This window comes from Artibeus jamaicensis, unplaced genomic scaffold (genome assembly GCF_021234435.1).
Source record: "Artibeus jamaicensis isolate MK-2021 breed Jamaican fruit bat unplaced genomic scaffold, CSHL_Jam_final scaffold_537, whole genome shotgun sequence".
Classification (NCBI taxonomy): Eukaryota; Metazoa; Chordata; class Mammalia; order Chiroptera; family Phyllostomidae; genus Artibeus; species Artibeus jamaicensis.
In genome coordinates, this window is record NW_026522047.1 from 7695841 (window position 1) to 7716452 (window position 20612).

Below are 20612 nucleotides of genomic sequence, written 5' to 3' on the forward strand. Positions count from 1 at the left end.
ATATTCTATATAATTGAAGCTATTTTTATACTATATTGGTAGTTTTTAATAAAGATGGTTTGGAGATTTGTTTCTGGTTGTGTTGCCTCTTCATGCATGGGTCCAAAAAATGTTGACTGAATTTCTACTCTGTGCCAAGCACTGTTCTGGTTGCTGGGGATGCAGCAGTGGGGGGAAATACAAAAAAATGATAAAACAGCTAAAAGTCCCCACCCTCGTGGGGGTAAGGAGTACGAAGGCCATGAAACTCTGTACTTTTAATATCAACGTATAAGTCACCAGCACTGTTTTTTGTCCTATCAATTAGTCAATAAAATGAAATGCAGCAAGTTAAAGTAAACATTTTCAGTTCAGTCTATTGAAAAGAGCTGTTCTAAAGCATTTAAGGTAAAAAAAAAAGCTACATTTCTAAGTACTTTCAGTTCTGTTGTCTTCTATCATTGAATATATATCATAAATCAGCTTGAGGATATCATAAAGAGATACGTTGTAAACATCCTCAACTATAGAGTCAAATGCTGGGGTAGGGAAAAAGGAGGCAAAAAAAGAGGAAACTGCCCTAAGGAGTAGCTTGTCTGTCCACTGAGATACTTACATTCTGTTTAACCAGAGACATTGCCTTTGACCTCTCTTGGCACCTTGGAGTAAGATATAAGTGATCACCTCCTTAAGTTTCTCCCTATGTACTTGTTAACATTTCAAACTCCCTTTAAGGAGATTGCAACCTTTCATTTTTCAGATTTTTGCAAATAAAACACCAATCATTTATTTCTTGAATTTACAATGGATGTCATAAAGGATTTTGAGGTCGAGGCAATGAAAGACTTTAAATTTTTTAAGACTAGAAATAGTGAGTAATGCAATTGCTTCAGAAAGATTAGTCTGGTGACAACACGTAAAATGAGAGACTCTGGCTGAAAAACTAGCCTCTGCAGAAAGGAAAGTAGCATGAAACACCAGACCAGCGGGACGTGCCATCATATTTCATTTGTAATCAAAATAGTGACAAAATTCCTACTCTGGAATCCTTTTGGCCTACAGATTTGGTTTTCAACTAGCATGAAAAGTATTGTAACACACTTAATGAAGGAAAAATGAAAACCTAAGTTCAAAACTGTGAGTGACTCAGGTTTTCTGCAGGTCCTACAGAGAGTCTATGAGAAACCATTCAACAGGCTGCAAAGGGAATTGGGAAAAGGTTACAGAGGGATCGCTAGGATACGCGCATTTTTAAAAGGGAGGGAGAAGGACATGATATACTGAGTATTCTTGTCCAAAGAAGTCAAACCTGAGTCCGACCAGCCTCAGAGGTTTCACAGTGCAGTGGGCGAGAGGCCTGGGTGTCACCAAGACATCTGGGCCTCCGTGAGCTCAAAACTTTCCTTGGTATGTAATACTGAGACAGTCAGTGGCTGCCAGTTTCATTCTCAGCCTCTCATTCTCAGGGGAGTTTTCCAGCAGCTGCATGGGGTGTTGCAACTGCAGCTGCATGGGGACATTGCAACTGCCTGAAAAGCAGTTATTAGGGGGACCCAAAAAACCCTGGAATTTATTTATAAAAAATTGTGTATTTACTTTTACATGTTTAAATTTCAGTTTCCTTTAAAGTACTCTTCATTTGATGCAATCCACCTGTCCAGACATTTTTTCCACTGCTCAGAACAGTTTTTGAACACTTTGATACTTTGTAGTTCTTCTACCATTTTTGGCTTCCCCTCTTCCATATTGGCAAAATGTTTCCCTTTGAGTATTTTTTTTCTTCTGGGGAAATAAAAAAAGTCACTCAAAACGAGATCAGGTGAATGGGGACGGTGGGGCATGGGGGAGTCATGTCATTGTAGGTCAAAAACTACTGAATACAGCACAGTGTGAGCGGTTGTGCTCGTAAATCACCCATCAAAAAATGGGTAAACACAGTGAAAGTCTTCAAAAAAAAATTCACTGAAGCCAAACACAGCCTCTCACAACAATGCCAGTTGGTACAGTTGATACATATGTACCAACCTGGGGGTACATCTTAGGGTTCCCAAAACACTCACCTAGCTTGGGAAGCTTGTACTTTAAGAAGTCTGCCCTCCAGAGAGTAATTCTGTTGTTTTTTTTGGGGGGGGGGCCCTCCTATGTAAATCTAGCTGTCCTTTCTTCAGATAAAGAGATTCCCCAAAAATATCAAACAAGGCTATTCTCACTACATTTTTTTTGATATATTTTTAAACTTGTTTAAATTTTTTATGTATAGTTGTCTCCATTCCCCCCCACCATAAGTTATTTTAAATGTGTTTTTTTTTAAAGATTTTATTTATCTTTAGAGGGGAAGGGAAGGAGAGGGAGAAAAACATCAATGTATGGTTGCCCCTCCAGTGTCCCCCCCCTGGGAACTGACCCGCAACCCATGCATGTGCCCTGACTGGGAATGGAACTGCGATACTCTGGTTCGCAGGCCCATGCTCAATCCACTGAGCTACACCAGCCAGGGCAAAATGTTGTGTGTTTTTAAGTTAATAGTTTTAAATTATGTTTCAGTTTATGAAATGGGACATAACAATTCATGTAACAAAAAAACAGAAGCTTCTTTGTGCTCTTAATTTTTAAGAGTGAAAAAGGGGTCCTAAAATCAAAAAGTGTGTGAACCCCAGTTCTAGAATGGGTCACTGGTAACCTGCACATTAGAATTCTCCCAGTCCAAGCATTAAAATTAAACGCTATTCCCCCGTCTTCTTTGATGGTGAAGTCTGGACAGAGAAGCACCGATTTCAATAAAACAAGGGGGCAAGAGGAACATAGTGAATTACGCTTTCTGGGTGCAATCAGTAAAACCAATGATGATGTGAGTAAACGACCCCTGCAAAAGAAGCAGAAACTAAAACGATTTCTAAGAGAAAAATTCAGAGTAACCTTGGGAACAAATCTACACTCGGTTAATCCCGCACGTTGGCTGACTGCTCTAGTTTGTACACTAGCAATTCTTGAACGAAATAGCTCTGCCGGCTCCCTTTCTGCATCTACCCTGCTCAGAACCCACGTGCTCCGCACACAGGCGTCAAGGAAAACCCCGCGCACTGAGCCACACCCACTCGACACCGAGGGGGTGAAGGCGTGTAGGGAGTCACGTGCAGGCAGTCACGTGGCCACCACCAGGTGGCGGGAGGCGGTTGATAGCGCATGCGCAGCTTCCTGACCCTCACGCGGTGCATTGTTTCCCGGCTTCCTCAGCGCCGATTTCCCGCCAGGACGACGCTGAAGCGGTTTTGTGCTCCCTTCGTAGTTTCACCCGGCTGGTTTCAACCCGCGTGTGTTGGTTTTTCACGGCCGACGTCGACCATGCAGCAGGACCCTCCGAAGAAGAAGCAGGAGAAGAAGGGGGAGAAGCGGCTCTTCGATGCCTCGTCCTTCGGGAAGGACCTGCTGGCCGGCGGGGTCGCGGCGGCTGTGTCGAAGACCGCAGTGGCGCCTATCGAGCGCGTGAAGCTGCTGCTGCAAGTGCAGGCATCGTCCAAGCAGATCAGCCCCGAGGCGCAGTACAAAGGCATGGTGGACTGCCTGGTGCGGATTCCCCGGGAGCAGGGTGCGTACAGGCGGCCACGCGGCCCTCTCCCCTGGGGTGCTGGGGGATGGAGGGTGAAACACCTGCGGGAGCCTTGGCCGAGTCCGCCCGTGGGTGGGTGATGCACTTGTTTCTTCACCTTTGAGAATTCAGTTACCGGAGCCAGTCTGGGCCCAAAAGCCCTGGACGTGACCAGTCCAGGTGCGGGGGAGGCCTCCACCTCCTCTTTGTCTCAGTGTCGCCATCGCAGCAGGATTTACGTCTAGGCGCCCCCGTGCCTGGCTCAGGGGACGGCCCACCCCGACGGGGGTGGCTCCCAGGACCAGGGGAGGTGCTGTTAGGTACTTTGCTGTGTTAACAAATGCCTAAGTTGCTTAAAGGATTGTTGAAATAATACGTTTGAGAAATACTCCAAAGATGGGAGCTTTGGAGCCCCCCAGTGCCCCGGTCCATATTCACTGAGTAGAGGCTCTGCCTCTTCTTGAGAACTACTGAAGACCAGGACTGAACCTGAAGGGGGCACACACCTATGCACAGAGTCGAGGGGGAGCAAAATAATGAGAACATAGTATTTTAACGCAGTATATATTTTTTTAATCCAAGGCGAGCAAAATAAAATTTTGGAAAAAGGATCAGTATTACCATTTTTGAGGGGTTTTTTTTGGGGGGGGTCAGACCCTGTCTTTATTTAAAGTTTTAAATTTTTTTGTTTATTCTGGGGCTTCCCCCCCCATTATTATGGAAAGATGTCAAGGAATAAATAGTGAAAGTGCTTTGTCAATCACCGAGGGCTGTCCTGTTGCAGAATAACTCCTAAATTAGCTCAGTGGATGCCAGGATAATTTATCAGACACTTTCTATGATCCACCCATATAATTGGATTCAATTGAAAACTTCATACGAACTTTGAAAAGGAAACAGGCCTATTTGATTGTGTGTTCTGAACAGGGAGGGAAGTGGCTTCAACTCCAGTGCAGTACTTTCTTCCACCCCTAACCGTCGTCGGGCAGGTCACTCTCCCCATAAAAAGGTGTTCTCTCCTTAGGGATGTGGTGGCGACTCTTCTCGATCTGTCCAGCGCAGTTTTCGAGGTCCAAGGTAGACCCTTAAGGCATTATCTAAACTGTGAATCTAAAATGCCTTCCAAGAGCTGAGCCCTGGTGAGTGGTTCACATCTCCGCACCCCAATTATTTCATCAGAACAAGCTGCTCATTTCCCCTAAGGTTTTCACAGGAAAAGTAGGAACTTATCTCTCCTTGCTTGATATTCTAAGACCTCTTCAGAGAAGTAGGAGCTGCTTTATTATTAACCACTCTGCTTTAACTATTTAGTCTGGTAAAGTTAAATATTCTGGTCAGATTGTGTTGCCCACTGCTAATTTATTTTATATTTTAAATGTTCTTTTTAATATTTAAATTTAAAAATATTCAATGTTGCTCTTATTAATCAAGATCATTCTGAATTGTTATTGCTGGTCCTGCTTTCTGTGCCTTCAAAGAGGAGATGGTAATAGCAGAACTTTAAGACGTTTTCTATTCTTATATACAAGGCTGCCTTATGAGTGCAGTATAGACTACAGTATATATTCTATGCTCAGAGGTTAGTAATTCACAACAGGGATTATATTGCCATCTAGGGGCTTTTATGGAAACTTGTGGGGAATGTTTTGTTTAGCACAAAGATGGGTGTAATCTTTAATTGCAATAATTTGAAAGGCAGAAGCTGGGGAGGCTAAACATCTTGCTGCTGTACATGGCCAGCCCTGCACAACGAGGACTTAACCTGCAACCTGAAAGACTAAGATCTCCCACTGGACCTTCAGGCAGCAGTGAAACCTGTGCATGATTATCTTAGCTTTGAACCTAACTCTGGTTTTCTCATAAACACAAACTCTCTGAACATAGTTCTAGTAAACATTGATTCTAGTAATGCAGGCACCATGTAAGTAGAGGGAAGATTGTACTTCGTTTTGCTCATGATTTCACTGAGAGTTGTTCTTCATTGTGAAAACTGAGAGCCACTCTGCTTGTGATATTGGATCACCACTTACATCATCTGCATTTGTAACTGTTGAACCCATGATCATTGAACATATATATAAATATATTTGTAAACCCCTGTTTTCAAAATTCAATGTGTACCTAAAATATAATGATTCATTATGAGTAGAAGCAAGACTCTGTCTATAGTGTGACCATCCCTCACCAATTTACTAGTTAAAATACACATTTTATTATAAATTCCTTTAATTTCTCTTTTATATAACAGTGAGGGCATTATATGGATTTTTAAAAAATTGGCGAAGAGGCCACTGTATTTGAATTCTGTTCCTAGATAGTAAGGTATTTACAGTAGATACTTACATAGAGAGGACATGAACCTGGTAGGGTTTAGATCACTGTGCTAGATCATTTGGGAATTTAGTACCCAGTCACATTCTGAGGTTGTATTTTCTGGAATTTGCTTTTTTCTCTCTTGTTTTTTTTGTTTGCTCTTACTTTGCTAACTTTTCCTTTCTTTGGGTAACATGGATGAGTCTGAAAGGCACAACTTTCAGAAGTTGGCACAACTAGCTATTCTGTCACTGCTTCCTTACCTGTTCTTTTCTTTTTTTCCAGCCCAAGGATGAATCTCTTTATTCTTGGTCTGAAAATAGCTTTAAACATCTCTTTGGGTGTCTTTGATACTTTTTATAAGCTTTCCTTGGATTATAAAAGCTTCTGGATCTATCCTCACTAATGCTATTTTTTAAAGATTTACTCTGTATTGTAGTTGTTTTTTTATCTTCCAATGTGTATGTGCACTTTTATTTAATACTGCTTAAATCTTTATAACACACGTGATGCACGTTTATTACAGAAAACTAGAAAGTATAATAGAGAAGTAAAAAGTAAAAACAAATGACTGCTAAAATTACTACAGTTAACATTTTGGTGTCTATGCTGTGATTTTTCACTGAACAGAATATGCATCTGTGATATATATTTTTAATTAAAACAATTGTTGTATTTAATATATTATCAAATAGCCTTTTAAAGATCTGAACTATATGCAGCCTCATTTTTAAGAGCTTACCAGCACTCCTCATTTAGAAGTTCTGGGCATTATTTTTAATCTGAACTTCTCCAAACTTATTTTTTTGAAGGGTAAAGCAGTGAGGTTTTCATAAAAATCTTGAAGATTATGTTTTGGGGTATGAAAATAAAATATTAAATATTCACTTTATTTAAATAAAATGGGAAAATAAACTTTATGGATATTTCATATGTGAATTCACTCTGGCACTTATGCTTGAGCCAAATGTTAGTTACTTTCCACAGGACACTAAGGCATTCTGAAAAAGAAATAGGAGTTAGTTACACAGTGTAAAGGGGATGACAGGCACTAATCCTCAGTTAATATATAGTAAACATTATAGTTTATGTTTGCTCAATTAAATGAACTTATAGAGACAAGAAGACTATTTGAATAGTCAATAAAACTATTTGAAATAAAGATGTATGTACACTATTTTTTTAAGATTTTATTTATTTTTAGAGAGAAGGAAAGGGAGGGAGAAAGAGAGGGAGAGAAACATCATGCATGGTTGCCTCTCACAGTCTCCCAACTGGCCACCCTGCCTGCAGCCCAGGCATGTGCCCTGACTGGGAATCAGACCTGGGACCCTTTGGCTCGTAGGTTCGTATGCAACCCACTGAGCCATACCAGCCAGAGCCATGTACACTATTCTTAAGAATTAACCTCGCCCTAAGGATGCCTTGAGATAATAGCAAAAGATGTCATGAGAATGTCATGATTAGCAAGATATCTAAAAATACTGCTCAAATAAGTTCTCATTTATGCTCTAATATCTTCTAACTGGGAGTTTTCCCCTAGCCCTTTATCTATGTAGCCCTTTGTCATTCTCTGTCTCTATTTTTGTTCTTATGACCACCTGACGTATTTGTATAGTTCTTATGGTCACCTGATATTTGTTCATTGTCTCTTTCCTTGGCCCCTTTCCTAAAACGTAAGGCCTGTAAGACCCAGAACTTTGTTCCTGGTGTTATCCACAGCAGGTCTGCTATGTGCTAGGTATCAAATAAAAGTTTTTAAAATGAAGAATCTTTATCTGATTTTTTAATTTCTATTTTGGGTATATCTTAGAAATGTACAGAATAAGGATAGTAGGAAAGGCATATAACTTTTAAAAATATATGTATACATATTTATGAGACATGCTAACTTACATACTCATGTATTTTTACTGATGGACATTCTGTCCAAACATACTGGGGCTGGGGCCTGCTGATCTAGAATATATATGTGCCCAGCACTCCCATTCTTGGCTTTAAGTTGACCAGTGAGTGGCCTGGTAATTTTTTCCTATTTTCTCACCAGTTCTGTTTTAGTTTTTTCTCAGAATTAGGTTCAGAGTATGTTTTTTATTGCTCTTAAATTTTGAAGAGATTATTTTTTTCTTAGCAATTAAGTCAATAACTTAGCTATTCAGCTGTTATTAAAGATACTATAATGCTGTGTTTTTCTCTACCAATTTTGTGATTATGTGTTAGAAAACTTTTTTATTTTGTATTACTAAAGAATCAAAATACTCCTGCATTTGTACCACTCTTGCTTTTTTCCCTTGTTTTTGATTCTGACCAAAAAGAAGAAAAGACTACTGTTTTTTATTGAGAATGGATTTTTATAGAGGCAGTAGAGATTTTTTTAATATATTTTATTGATTATGCTATTACAGTTGTCCCATTTCCCCCCTTCATTCCCCTCCAACCTGCACACCCCCTCCCACCCACATTCCCCCACTTTAGTTCATGTCCATGTGTTATAAGTTCTTTAGCTTCTACATTTCCCATACTATTCTTGCCTTCCCCTTGTCTATTTTCTACCTACCATCTATGCTACTTATTCTCTGTATCTTTCCCCCCTCTCTCCTCCTTCTACTACCCTGTTGCTAACCCTCCATGTGATCTCCTTCTGTGGTGCTGTTCCTGTTCTAGTTGTTTGCTTAGTTTGTTTTGTTTTTGTTTTAGGTGTGGTTAATAATTGTGAGTTTGCTGTCATTTTACTGTACATGTTTTTTATTTTCTTTTTCTTAGATAAGTCCCTTTAACATTTCATAAAATAAGGGCTTAGTGATGATGGACTCCTTTAACTTGACCTTATCTGAGAAGCATTTTATCTGCCCTTCCATTCTAAATGAAAGCTTTGCTGGATAAAGCCATCTTGGATGTAGGTCTTTGGATTTCATGACTTGGAATACTTCTTTCCAGCCCCTTCTTGCCCGTAAGGTCTCTTTTGAGAAATCTGCTGAGTCTGATGGGAACTCCTTTGTAAGTGACTGTCCCCTTATCTCTTGCTGCTTCTAGGATTCTCTCCTTCATTTTAAACTTGGCTAATGTAATTATGATGTGCCTTAGTGTGTTCCTCCTTGGGTCCACCTTCTTTGGGACTTTCTGAGCTTCCTGGACTTCCTGGAAGTCTATTTCCTTTGCCAGATTGGGGAAGTTCTCCGTTATTGTTTGTTCAATAAGTTTTCTATTTGTTGTTCTTCTTCTTCCCCTTCTGGTACCCCTATAATTTAGATGTTGGCATGTTTAAAAATGTCCTGGAGGTTCCTAAGCCTCTCCTCATTTTTTGAATTCTTGTTTCTTCATTCTTTTCTGTTTGGTTCGTTGTTTCTTCCTTCTAGTCCACTCCATTGATTTGAGTCCCAGTTTCCTTCCCATCACTATTGGTTCCCTGTGCATTTTTCTTCATTTTACTTAGTGTAGTCTTCATTTTTTTCATCTAATTTGTGGCCAAATTCAACCAGTTCTGTGAGCATCCTGATCACTAGTGCTTTGAACTGTGAATCTGATAGGTTGACTATCTCTTGGTTGCTTAGAAGTATTGGCTCTGGGGCTTTAATCTGTTCTTCTGCTTGAGCCATAATGTTTTGGTCTGGTCATTACTGTTAGGTATGAAGGGCGGAGCCCTTAGGTGTTCCCCAGGGCAGGGCAACCCAGTGGTTGGGTTGTGATGTTGTAAGTGGGGGTGGGGTCAGAGAGGGAACAATGGTGCTTGCCCTACTCTGTGTTGGATTTCAGTCCCTTCCACTGCTTCCCCCCAGCAAATTTGGCCCTTCTGGTGCTGATTCCTGGGTGGGTGGACTTGTATATGATCTAGGACCCTGTGGGTCTCTCCAACCAACTCTCCTGTGAGGCTGAGAGTCTCTCCCTGCACCTCAACACCCACAGGTGTTTTCAAGTGGTGTTTTGAGGCTTTATTTCCCGGTGCTGGGACCCTGGGTTGCGCGGTCTGTCTCACTTCCCAATTTCACCTGGTTTATCTGCACAAGAATGTGGGACTGCCCGGTCAGCCAGCTGCCTTGCGTGCAGTGCCTTGCTTTACAATCACTGCCTTGCTGGGTCGGCCCGCTGCCGTCTTGCGTTTCCAGGGTGCCTTGCATGCCCGTGCCAGGTGCCACCGTTTTTTGTGCTGTGGACCCCTCTCCACCCGGCTCTGCCTCACCTACCAGTCTGGATGAATGTGTCTATTTTATCTCCTTGGTTGTCCAACTTACAATTCAATTTTCTGTCAGTTCTGGTTGTTCTTTTGTTTCTAAATTGTTGTTGTCCTTATTTTGGTTGTGCGAGGAGGCACAGTGTGTCTGTCTATGCCTTTCTTGGCTGGAAGTCCCATAGAGAGGCAGTAAAGATTCAGTAGCTCTAGTCAGATCTGGAATCAAGTTCCAGCCTTTCCCTTACCTTGTGACCTTGAACTGTCTTTTTTTTTTTTTTTTAAAATTAATGACTTGAAAGAGAGGGGAAGACACAGAAACATGGATTTCTTGTTCCTTATTCATGCATTCATTGGTTGCTTCTTGTGCGTACCTTGTTCACAGATGCAACCTGTAGCCTTGCTGTATCTGGCCAATGCTTTAAGCAACCTGAGCTACCAGGCCAGGGCCTGAACTTCCTTTTTTTATTTAATCCTCACCTCAGGATGTATTTATTGATTTTAGGTAGGGAGAGGGATGGAGGAAGGGAGGGAGGAAGAGAGGAAGAAAGAAACACATTGATGTGAGAGAGAAACACCAATTTGGTTACCTTCCATACACACCCTGACTGTAACCGAGGTACGTGCCCTGACCCCGGGATCAAAGCTACAACCTATTATGGTGAATGTGACATTGCTCCAATCAGCTGAGCTGCCAGGGCTGAATTGTTTTTATTTAACCTTTCTCAGCTTCAACTGCCTCATTTGAATGCTGCATACCTGATGATATGGTCATTGTGAGGGTTAAACAAGATAACACCTATAAAATATTCAACCATGTGTTTATTGAATAGTTAGTGCCCAATACATTTTAACTCTTTAATCATGTGTGTATTCCTAAATTTGCATACCTGTATTTCTGATCATTTCCGATTCATTCTGTATCTGGGATAAACTTATGTAGGAGAGGAAAAATTTTTCATCTACCTTTATAGGTTCTTTGGGTGTTCTAATAATCAAATGAATAGAAGACAGATTAACAGGAGAAAAACACATTCGATTGCTTGCGTACAGGCCCCTGTAAGAATCTAAGAACCACAGGCAGTCACACAGTTGAGGCTTATGCTTTTCTGAACTGAGAAGATGATAAAAGTCTGGGTCTTCTAGGAAGGAAGGCAATTTATAGGAAGATAGGGAAAACATGTTTTGTAAACAAATGTTTATTGTGCTGCCCTGAGACGGTGGCGGGGGGGGGCACAGAAGGAAGTTTGAACAGACAGGTCCTGCTCAGCTCCCCCTACCTTATCATACTTCACCCATCCTCTTTGTAGTTATCTCTGGTGATGGTTCTCTTTTTGGACCAAGCCCGAACTCTAAATTATCTCTGGTAGTTAAGGGGAAGGTTAAAAAAAAATAGATATTTCCTGTTTCTTAAAAACAACCCAAATAATTTACACTCCAGAGATGCATTTTGGAGTGGCTAATTTTGCTCCTCTACGCTTACTTGCATTACACAGAGAGTAAACTTTTGAGATCTGAGGGAGCTCATTTCTTCATGCTTAAAATAAAGAGACTAAGAGTACCTACTTCATGGGAGAGTATGAGGATTAAATGAATAAAAACCAGTCCTTCCAGAGTAGAGCTTTGGAATCAAACAGGTAACTTGATTCTAAGTCCTGGTTTGGCTGTTCAGTAACCACGTCCTTCGATAGTTTTCAGATTTTTTAAAGTTTCAGTTTGTGCATGTATAAAATGGATTCTATAGAACCTACATTGTAAGCATAATGTGATGACTAAATGAAATACACATACAAAGCCTTAGCCAGTGACTGGCACATATCAAATGCTTAGTAGATGGTAGCTTTTGCCATTACACGTTAAATGCACTAGTAAAGACTGAATCGGCTATAAGTACTAAGAAGGTTATTTCTTGGCTATTAAATACACTTTTTAATTGTCTTTGTGCAGTTGCTTTATATTCAGCTTAGGATTCACCAAGATTCTGGATTTTTCACCCCATAAATGTACTTACTTACATTTAGTATGTTTTCTTTTGTAGGTTTCTTCAGTTTTTGGCGTGGCAATTTGGCAAATGTTATTCGGTATTTTCCAACACAAGCTCTAAATTTTGCTTTTAAGGACAAATACAAACAACTTTTCATGTCTGGAGTTAATAAAGAAAAACAGGCAAGTATGTTTTAGTATCTCTAAAAACTTTAAAGAAATAGTTGGGTTTGTCTTACCTGTGATGTTGGGAGGATGTGCTCAAGTGGCAGGAAAAGTAATAATTTAAATATAGTAACTGTTAACATGTAATGTGTGTTAAGTTATAGAAATTACATATGAAAACAATTATAGTAACTTTCACACATTTCTCTAAACCTTTTAACATAATTTTAATAAGGGATTTTTTGTCTCAGTATTTCTCTGAATAAGTGCTATTGTAATATAAATTATATTTCATAATCATTTTACTGTACTAGGAAAATTCAGCATTCTAATAAAATGCTTTTGCTTTTCTTAAACAATAACAAAAAAAAACAAACAGTCAAGAGATATGTATTCCTACCTCTGAGGTAATTTATGCCCTGGAAAGTAAATTGTTTCTTCTTTATGACTAAGGACATATTTAGCTGAGATTAGAGTGTACAGTGTATAACCTAAAGAGATGACTATCTCATGTGGCCACTTTCACTGATTGGGCTACTTTCACTGGAGGTCATTAAAGTATTTTGGAATTCAGCATGTCATCATCTAAACTGCACCTTCTAGACTGCCTGGTAAAAAACAAAGGCTACATAGACACGAAGAGAAGTATTCTGGGTAGTATGGTATGTGATACTACAGATGTGTACTATAGGAAAGCTGGCCTTTTAACCTTGAGAAAAATAAGACTTTTACACAATCAAGTCCTGTAGTTTAATAACCACTTATTAATTTAATATGTTAATTTAATTCTGTAGTTTAATAACCACTATTTAATTCAATTTTAATTTAATAGTTCTGGAGGTGGTTTTTGGCAAACCTGGTTTCTGGCGGAGCGGCTGGGGCAACATCCTTATGTGTAGTATATCCACTAGATTTTGCCCGAACCCGATTAGGTGCTGATATTGGAAAAGGTACGGGATTTTTAGAAAGACTAACTCTTCTTTCTTTGTGTTTTGATCGGTGTGTTATTTATTGTAGTTATGCTATAACAACTGTGTTTGTTACAGTCTAAAAATTTTATTTGCAACCTAATGGTAGGGTCATGGGGCCTAGAGATGACTACTGTTTTCTTTTCCCTTTAAAGAGAGAAGGGGATGGCTGACACTGTCTTAACAAAACAGAACAGAGACTACTAACTCCCTTCCATTTTACTCCTTGAGAGACGCCGCCTAGATCCCTCATACATCTGTTTCCTGCCTCAGCTGTGCCTCCTGTCTAGGTTTGACATCCAACTCTCACCCTAGAGGCTTTTTTTCCCGCTGCTCTCGCTCAGTTCATTTACCATGTCTTCTTACTTTTTTGTTATACCCTTGTTTTGGTAGATTGTGATCTTTGGTGGTTTTCTGAGTTTTTATGAGAAGAATGGAACAGAATTGCAATCTTGCTTGTTTAAAAATGTCTGTCTTTTACCTTCTTATCTTGGCCATATAAAAAATTTGGGTTTAAAGTTAATTTCTTTCACAATTTTAAAGTAGTACTCTAGATTCTAGCCTCTGATATTGCTCTTAAGAAGTTGCTGTTACTGCTGATACTTCTGTACATACCTTTTTTCCTTTCTAATCACTCTATATCCCTGATGATCTGACATTTCACAAGATGTATCTTTGTGAATCTTTTGTTCAGTGATAGCGGAAGTAACTCAGTTGGCCCCATTGAATCTGGAGGCTTGTGTTCAGTTCTAAGGATGGCAGAGGAGATAAGTTGTGTGTTTTGAACACTCAGATACTTCTTTCCTTTCACCACAAAAATACTAATTCTCCTAATTTCTGAGTTTTTCTGAGTAGAGTCCAGTGGCTCATTTCTCAACAATATCTCTCTCTGCAAGAAAATAAGTTCTAGCCTTGGGTGATGTGGCTCAGCTGGTTGGAGTGTCATCCCATAACCAAAAGGCTATGGGTTTGATTCCCAGTCAGGGCATCTGGGTTGTGGGTTTGGTCCCTGCTCCGGACACATGTGATTCCCAATGTAGGCATGTTTGGGAGGCAGCCAGTCAATGATTCTCTCACATTGATGTTTCTCTCTTTCTCTTCCTCTCTCTCTAAAAAGCAATGAAAAATGTCCTCAGGTGAGGATAAGACGGAAATTAAAAAAATAAAATAGCCCTCGCTGGTGTGGTTCAGTGGCTTGAGTGCTGGCCTGCAAACCAGAAGTTCACCAGTTCAATTCCCAGAGTACTTGCCTGGGTTGCAGGCCAGGTTCCCAGTTGGAGGTGTGCAAGAGGCAACCTGTTGATGTATCTTTCACACATTGATGTTTATCTCCCTCTCTTTCTCCCTCCCTTCCCCCTCTCTAAATAAATATATAAAATATAACAATAAATAATAAAATCTTAAAAAATAAAGAAATTGAGTTTCACCTTTCTCTGCTTAGTGAGGTTCCACTTCACCTTTTTTCTATCTTGCTAAAGTATGTGGATTTTATTCTCTGTCACATACTCCTCTTTACCTATATGGCTTTAAACCTATTTTATTTCTTTACTTTCGTTTGATAGTATGTCTTAAGGGAGCAGAGATTCATTTAATAAGTATTTCTTCATTGCATACTGTGGACCAGGCCCTGCCTCTGATACAAGATGTGTGTGTGTCTCACACATATACACACACCACATATAAAACATGGAGCTCATGGTTTCTGTACCTTATAGTCTAATAGCGGACACAGGTAATAAAACAATAAATGGACAACAAAAATATGTTGTCACTTAGCAATAAATGTCATGAAGAAAAATTAGGAGAAGGGAATTACATCAATTTTATAGAAGTGGTCAGAGAAAATACCTTAGAAAGGGTAGTAGTCTGAGAAAACATGAAAATAGAAGTTTCATCTTATGTTTAGCTGGCCGTCCAAATTTTCTTGTTATTGTTAAGAAAGTGAAAAGAACTCATACATCTTGCTTTAAATTCAGTACCTTTGTTTTCTCTCAAAATTGGGAGAATTTAGTTTGTACTGAAAGATTATATTCTACATATAATATTTTTTAAATGTTGTCAAAGAGTTTTTAAGTCAAGGGACAATAAAAACAAAACCATAAACACTTGAAAAATATGACACCCCATCTAAAATGTTAGTGATTCATAAGTTACTAGTTTATAGCATTTTCTTTATCTGTCTTTATGCTCTTTAAATGAAACTAGTCATGGAGTTGTTCATTCATAATGAAAACTAGAAATTTCTGCATCCCTAGTAACTATGTTTCCAGTAAATTGTGGTAATTTTATTGAAGTGTTTTAAGCCAGTCATATTGCTTGAATTAAATTGCTTTTATAAGAGATTAATATTTCAAAAAATTTTAAGATACTACTTGAAACCTTAACTACTTTTTACTGAAGGGGAGAATTTTTATGTGTATTTGTTTTGTTAGAAATGTTTCTAAGTGGCAGTTCCAAATACTTTAAATCTGTAAAATGTTTAAAGTATTTATCTGATATATACTGCTAATAAATTTCAAATGGCTTTATTTTAGGTCCCAAAGAGCGACAATTCAAGGGCTTAGGTGACTGTATTATGAAAATAGCAAAATCAGATGGAATTGTGGGTTTGTACCAAGGCTTTGGTGTTTCTGTGCAGGGCATCATCGTGTACCGAGCCTCTTATTTTGGAGCTTATGACACGGTTAAGGTAATTTGGGTCTTTAACCAGTATATATTAAACATATGGTCTGTTTCTTTTTATTGTTCTAATTAATAACATGTTCAGCAGATATATTTACTTTTAATTATATAAATCAAAATAAATGATGGAGTAAGAGACATTATAGAATTCTGTTTAATCACAGCCTTGCCATAACCTAATCAATTACAACTCTACTGTGAATCTGAGTATACATATAAAGCACAAATTTAAATGTTACGTTTTTGTGCTTTTTGCACTGCAAGACTGTTATACATTATATTGCAAATATGAAACATTATATTTAATCAAACTCTTTGATCTATAGAAAACCTCCTGACAGAATTTTCTGATTTTGTATTTACTTTATCATACAAATGATAGAGTAAATTAATTTTTTTACATACAAATAAGTTTATTCTCATCATTCTTTGGAAAGAGTCAAGGCTAATTAATTAGTTAAATGTAATAAATGGTACTATAGCTCAGTTGTCTGTTGTATGTCATTAGATCCTTTGCTGTATTCTCCAGATTGTTTTAGCAACTTGCCTTTTTATTTCAGATTTTAATAGCATTTTCAAGAGGTAGGAAAGAGAAAGACCATTTTTTTAGCTATTACTTAGGTCTAGGAACTTTGTTAAATCTTCACATCCTCACAATGTTCTAGGATAGAGGATTCTCTCTTTCGGGTTTTATTTGTTTTCAGAAATAAGGGAAGGGAGGGAGAAAGAGAGAGAGAGAAACATCAGCGTTTGAAAGATGTGTGAGATAAACATCTATCCACTCCCTCACGCACACCCAATACAGGAGGTCTGGCCCGCAACCCAGGCATGCGTGCTGACTGGGAATCAGACCAGTGACTGTTTGGTTTGCAGGTCAGCACTCAGTCCACAGAGCCACACCAGCCAGGGCTAGGATAGCTTTTAATATCCCCATTTTAAACATAACTAACCTAGCCCTGCCTGGCGTGGCTCAGTGGATTGAGTGATGGCTTTTGAAGTGAAAGTTCACTGGTTCGAATCCCTGTCAGGGCACATGCCTGGGTTGTGGGCCACGTCCCCAGTTGGGGGTATACAAGAGGCAACCCACTGATGTATCTCTCACATGATGTTTCTCTCCCTCTCTTTCTCCCTCCCTTACCCTCTTTCTAAAGATAAATAAATAAATCTTAAAAAAATAAAGATAACTAACCTAGAAGTGGTTAACTAACTTATTTAAGTGGCAAGTAAAAATCTTATCCTCTTAATTACTATATCACAATGTTTCCAATGTGAAACAGTAAAATTAATATCAGTATTATTTACTGAATGGGATTAAAAGTTGATGGAAATTTTACAGTAGTTTTATAAATCATCTTGACATTCCATCAAATATAGTTGAATATCATTTTTATTGTGATCTAGAAATAACTTAGAGTTTGTAGTGTATTTTTTCTTACATATATTTACTTAATCACTGAAAAATTTATGTGTAGTTTCCTTTTCTCTATTACTACATGCAGCGGTTGTGAAATTTAGGAGTGTTTCTTCATTAAGTTAGAGCTTTAAAGCTATTTGTCAAATAAAAAATATCATCTGTTGATGATAATAGCAGGCATTATTTTATTTTTTTCAAATCTGCTAAGAGCCATGGAAGAACTTTTTTGGTCACTGGCTGCCATCTTCCTAGTTTTCGGTGCCATTAATGACGGATCGATTAAATGTAATATGTGCTTTTCTTTTTCATACGTTTTTAAAGCATAGTCATGTATGACATTCTCCTTTCCTACTGCTCTCCTGCTAATATTTTAATTTTCTACATTAAATCCAACTGTTTTTAATTGCATTTTTAAGTATAATTGAGTCCTCTTTCATATATTCCTTAGAATTATTCTTTGACTTAAGGATTTAAGATGTTTTAGAAAGGTAGATGGTTACTTTATACATTGTTCTTTTATAGGGCCTGTTACCCAAACCAAAGGAAACCCCGTTTCTTGTCTCCTTCTTCATTGCTCAAGTTGTGACTACATGCTCTGGAATACTGTCTTACCCCTTTGACACAGTGAGACGGCGTATGATGATGCAGGTATTCTATATTATTATTTGAAAGTGTGAGTTTTCCAGTACCTCTGATACTCAGTTATGATTTATTCAGATTTTAGAGAAATTTTGACTGAAAGGCATAGGTCATTTTCTAATTGCTTGTGCTATAAGATTTGGTCCCATTTTTCCTCCTTTCTCACCTCACCCAATCCCACCCTTTCCTCTCCCTCAGTCAGTCCCCATGTTGTTGCCCCTGTTCATGGTCATGCATGAATGTTCTTTGGTCAGTCTCTTCACTGGTTTTCGCCCACCGCCCCCTCTGGCAGCTGTCAGTCTGTCCCATGTATGTGCTTCTGTTTCCATTTTGTTCATTACTTTATTGTGTTCATTAGATTTCACATATGAGTGAGATCATGTGGTGTTTGTCTTTCACTGACTGGCTTATTTCACTTAGCATAATATTCTCCAGGCCCATCCATGCTGTTGCAAAAGGTAAGAGCTCCTTCTTTTTTTTTTTAACTCTTGTGTATTATTCCGTATGTTCATAGCAGCGCTATTTGTAATAGCCAAAATATGGAAACAGCCTGAGTGCCCATAAAAAAGTTGTGGTACATTTATTTTTATTATTTGTTTTTATAGAGAGGGTAAGGGAGGGAGAAAGAGGGAGAGAAACATCAATCAGTTGCCTGTTGCACATGCCCCAGTGAGGGACCAGGTCCACAACCCAGGTATGTGCCCTGACTGGGAATTGAACCAATCAAATTGGCAACCTTTCATTTTGCGGGATTACAATCAACTCCAACCAAGTCATGCTGGTCAGGGCACTGTGGTACATTTACACAATGGAATACTTTAAAATAAATGCACGCTGTGTTTTGTATTCTTCCCTATCTCTGAGCACCCACCATCCAGCAACGCTTTTTATGCTGCTACCAGAACAGAAATGCTTTCCACTCCTGTAGCTTAATTGTATGAAGGGTGTTGGGGGATTGTAGGGATTGGATGAGTATGTCTATCTTAACCGAATATCAGGTCAAGTAGAATAAGCACACTCACCAGCCACTGACATATATAATATCATTTGTTATAGTCCATTTTAATAAAAGTGAATAATTTTAGCTTCAAAGATGAAAATTTATTTATAATTTATGTTCCAAGTATAAATCCCTAAGCCAAAATTTGATACATTCAATATGTATTGCTGTTACTTGTTATATTCATTCAGCAAATATTTGACTGCCTAATCTATGCTAAGCTGTGGTGACACAAAATAAGGCAGAGCCTAAGTCATAGCACAGCACCGAAGGCATATAGTTAACTGTTTAGGCAGAAATGTGCATAGGCTCCGGGAATGCAGCAGAGGAAGAGTGCCCAGCTGCCTGATGCAATCAGATGTGTCCTCTTGGAGAGATAATCTCAATAAATAGGCTTTTTCTCCAGTGAGCAGTTTCTAAGCAGAATGAAAAAAAAACCTAGCACATGGAGGACTTGAAAAGTGTGGTTCGGTATACCCAGATGATACGTTTCATGAGGACAAGTGAAAATAATGAGGCCAGAAAGCTAGCATAGTGCAGTATTGCTTGATGTGACAGATACTGTCCTAACCACTTTGCAGTTTGACTCGCTTAATTCTCAAAACAATGCTATGAGGTGCAGTTACTATCATTATCCTTATTTTATGCCTGTGAAATGGTCCTGGAAGAACCCCCTAGGCCACCTGAAAGGGTAAAACATATGTAACCTATTACCATTCTTAAAGCTGTACCATCCTCTTGGACCATCCTTAAAGTTACTCCATTTAAATCTCTGTTTCCTCTTGATCTATATCTAGATACATTTTTCTAGGTATCTTTTTTTACTATTGATTTAGCACTTAATTGCATTGTGAGGAGAAGATAAATCATAGTATATGGTGCCATCTTTTGAAATTTGTTAAGCCTAGTATCTAGTCAGTTTTCAAGTGTGTTTGTGAAATGTGAATGTTTTCCAGCAACTATTAGGTGTACAATGTTTGATACGTGCTCATTGACCCAACATACACATATTCAACACAGTGCTATTTTTATGTCTTTAGTGCTGAATAAAACCTATCTTAACATAAAAGCTATTAAGATAATGAGAAACTCTTTGTCTTTCTTTATGTAGAGTGGTGAGGCTGAACGGCAATATAAAGGAACTTTAGACTGCTTTGTGAAGATATACCAGCACGAGGGAGTCAATGCATTTTTTCGTGGTGCCTTCTCCAATGTCCTTCGTGGTACAGGGGGTGCTTTAGTATTGGTGTTATATGATAAAATTAAAGAATTCCTTAATATTGATATTAAAGGTAGTTCATCAGGAGATTAAATTGAGAAATGCATATATTTAACTTGTTAAACATATAAATTACATAGCTGCCATTTGTATAAATTTTGATAGTTATCACTGTCAGTATTGAAGTGGTAATTCTGCAATAAAGTATATGCTTTTTCAAAGATTTAAATACTAAAAATCCTGTAAATGTGGGTTTCCTTCCCACTTAGACTCAAACTCACTTTAATGAGACATTTTACTTATAATTAGCATGTTATTTTTATTAGTTTAAAATCCTTATGTTTGTGATGAAAAATTAAAGTGTATAATGTTAAAATATAAGACATGAAAGTTCTTTTAAAATGCTATTCTTTTAATATAATTGTTTTCCCATCTTTTAAAATCATCTAATATGACAAGTATTTCTTCAAAGCTGATCGAAAGGTGTCCTCGTTGTACC

At 38.4% G+C, this 20612-nt stretch overlaps 1 protein-coding gene across 1 annotated transcript; it reads left to right on the forward strand.

Annotated features, from left to right (window-relative positions):
* The first annotated feature begins 3321 nt into the window (after nt 1–3321).
* On the forward strand, nt 3322–20206 carry SLC25A31 (solute carrier family 25 member 31). Its single transcript, XM_037129968.2, has 6 exons — nt 3322–3565; nt 12082–12209; nt 13024–13141; nt 15694–15848; nt 17778–17903; nt 20006–20206. Exons 1-6 carry the CDS (start codon nt 3322–3324, stop codon nt 20204–20206), a joined length of 972 nt encoding a protein of 323 aa, XP_036985863.2.
* The last annotated feature ends 406 nt before the right edge of the window (nt 20207–20612 follow it).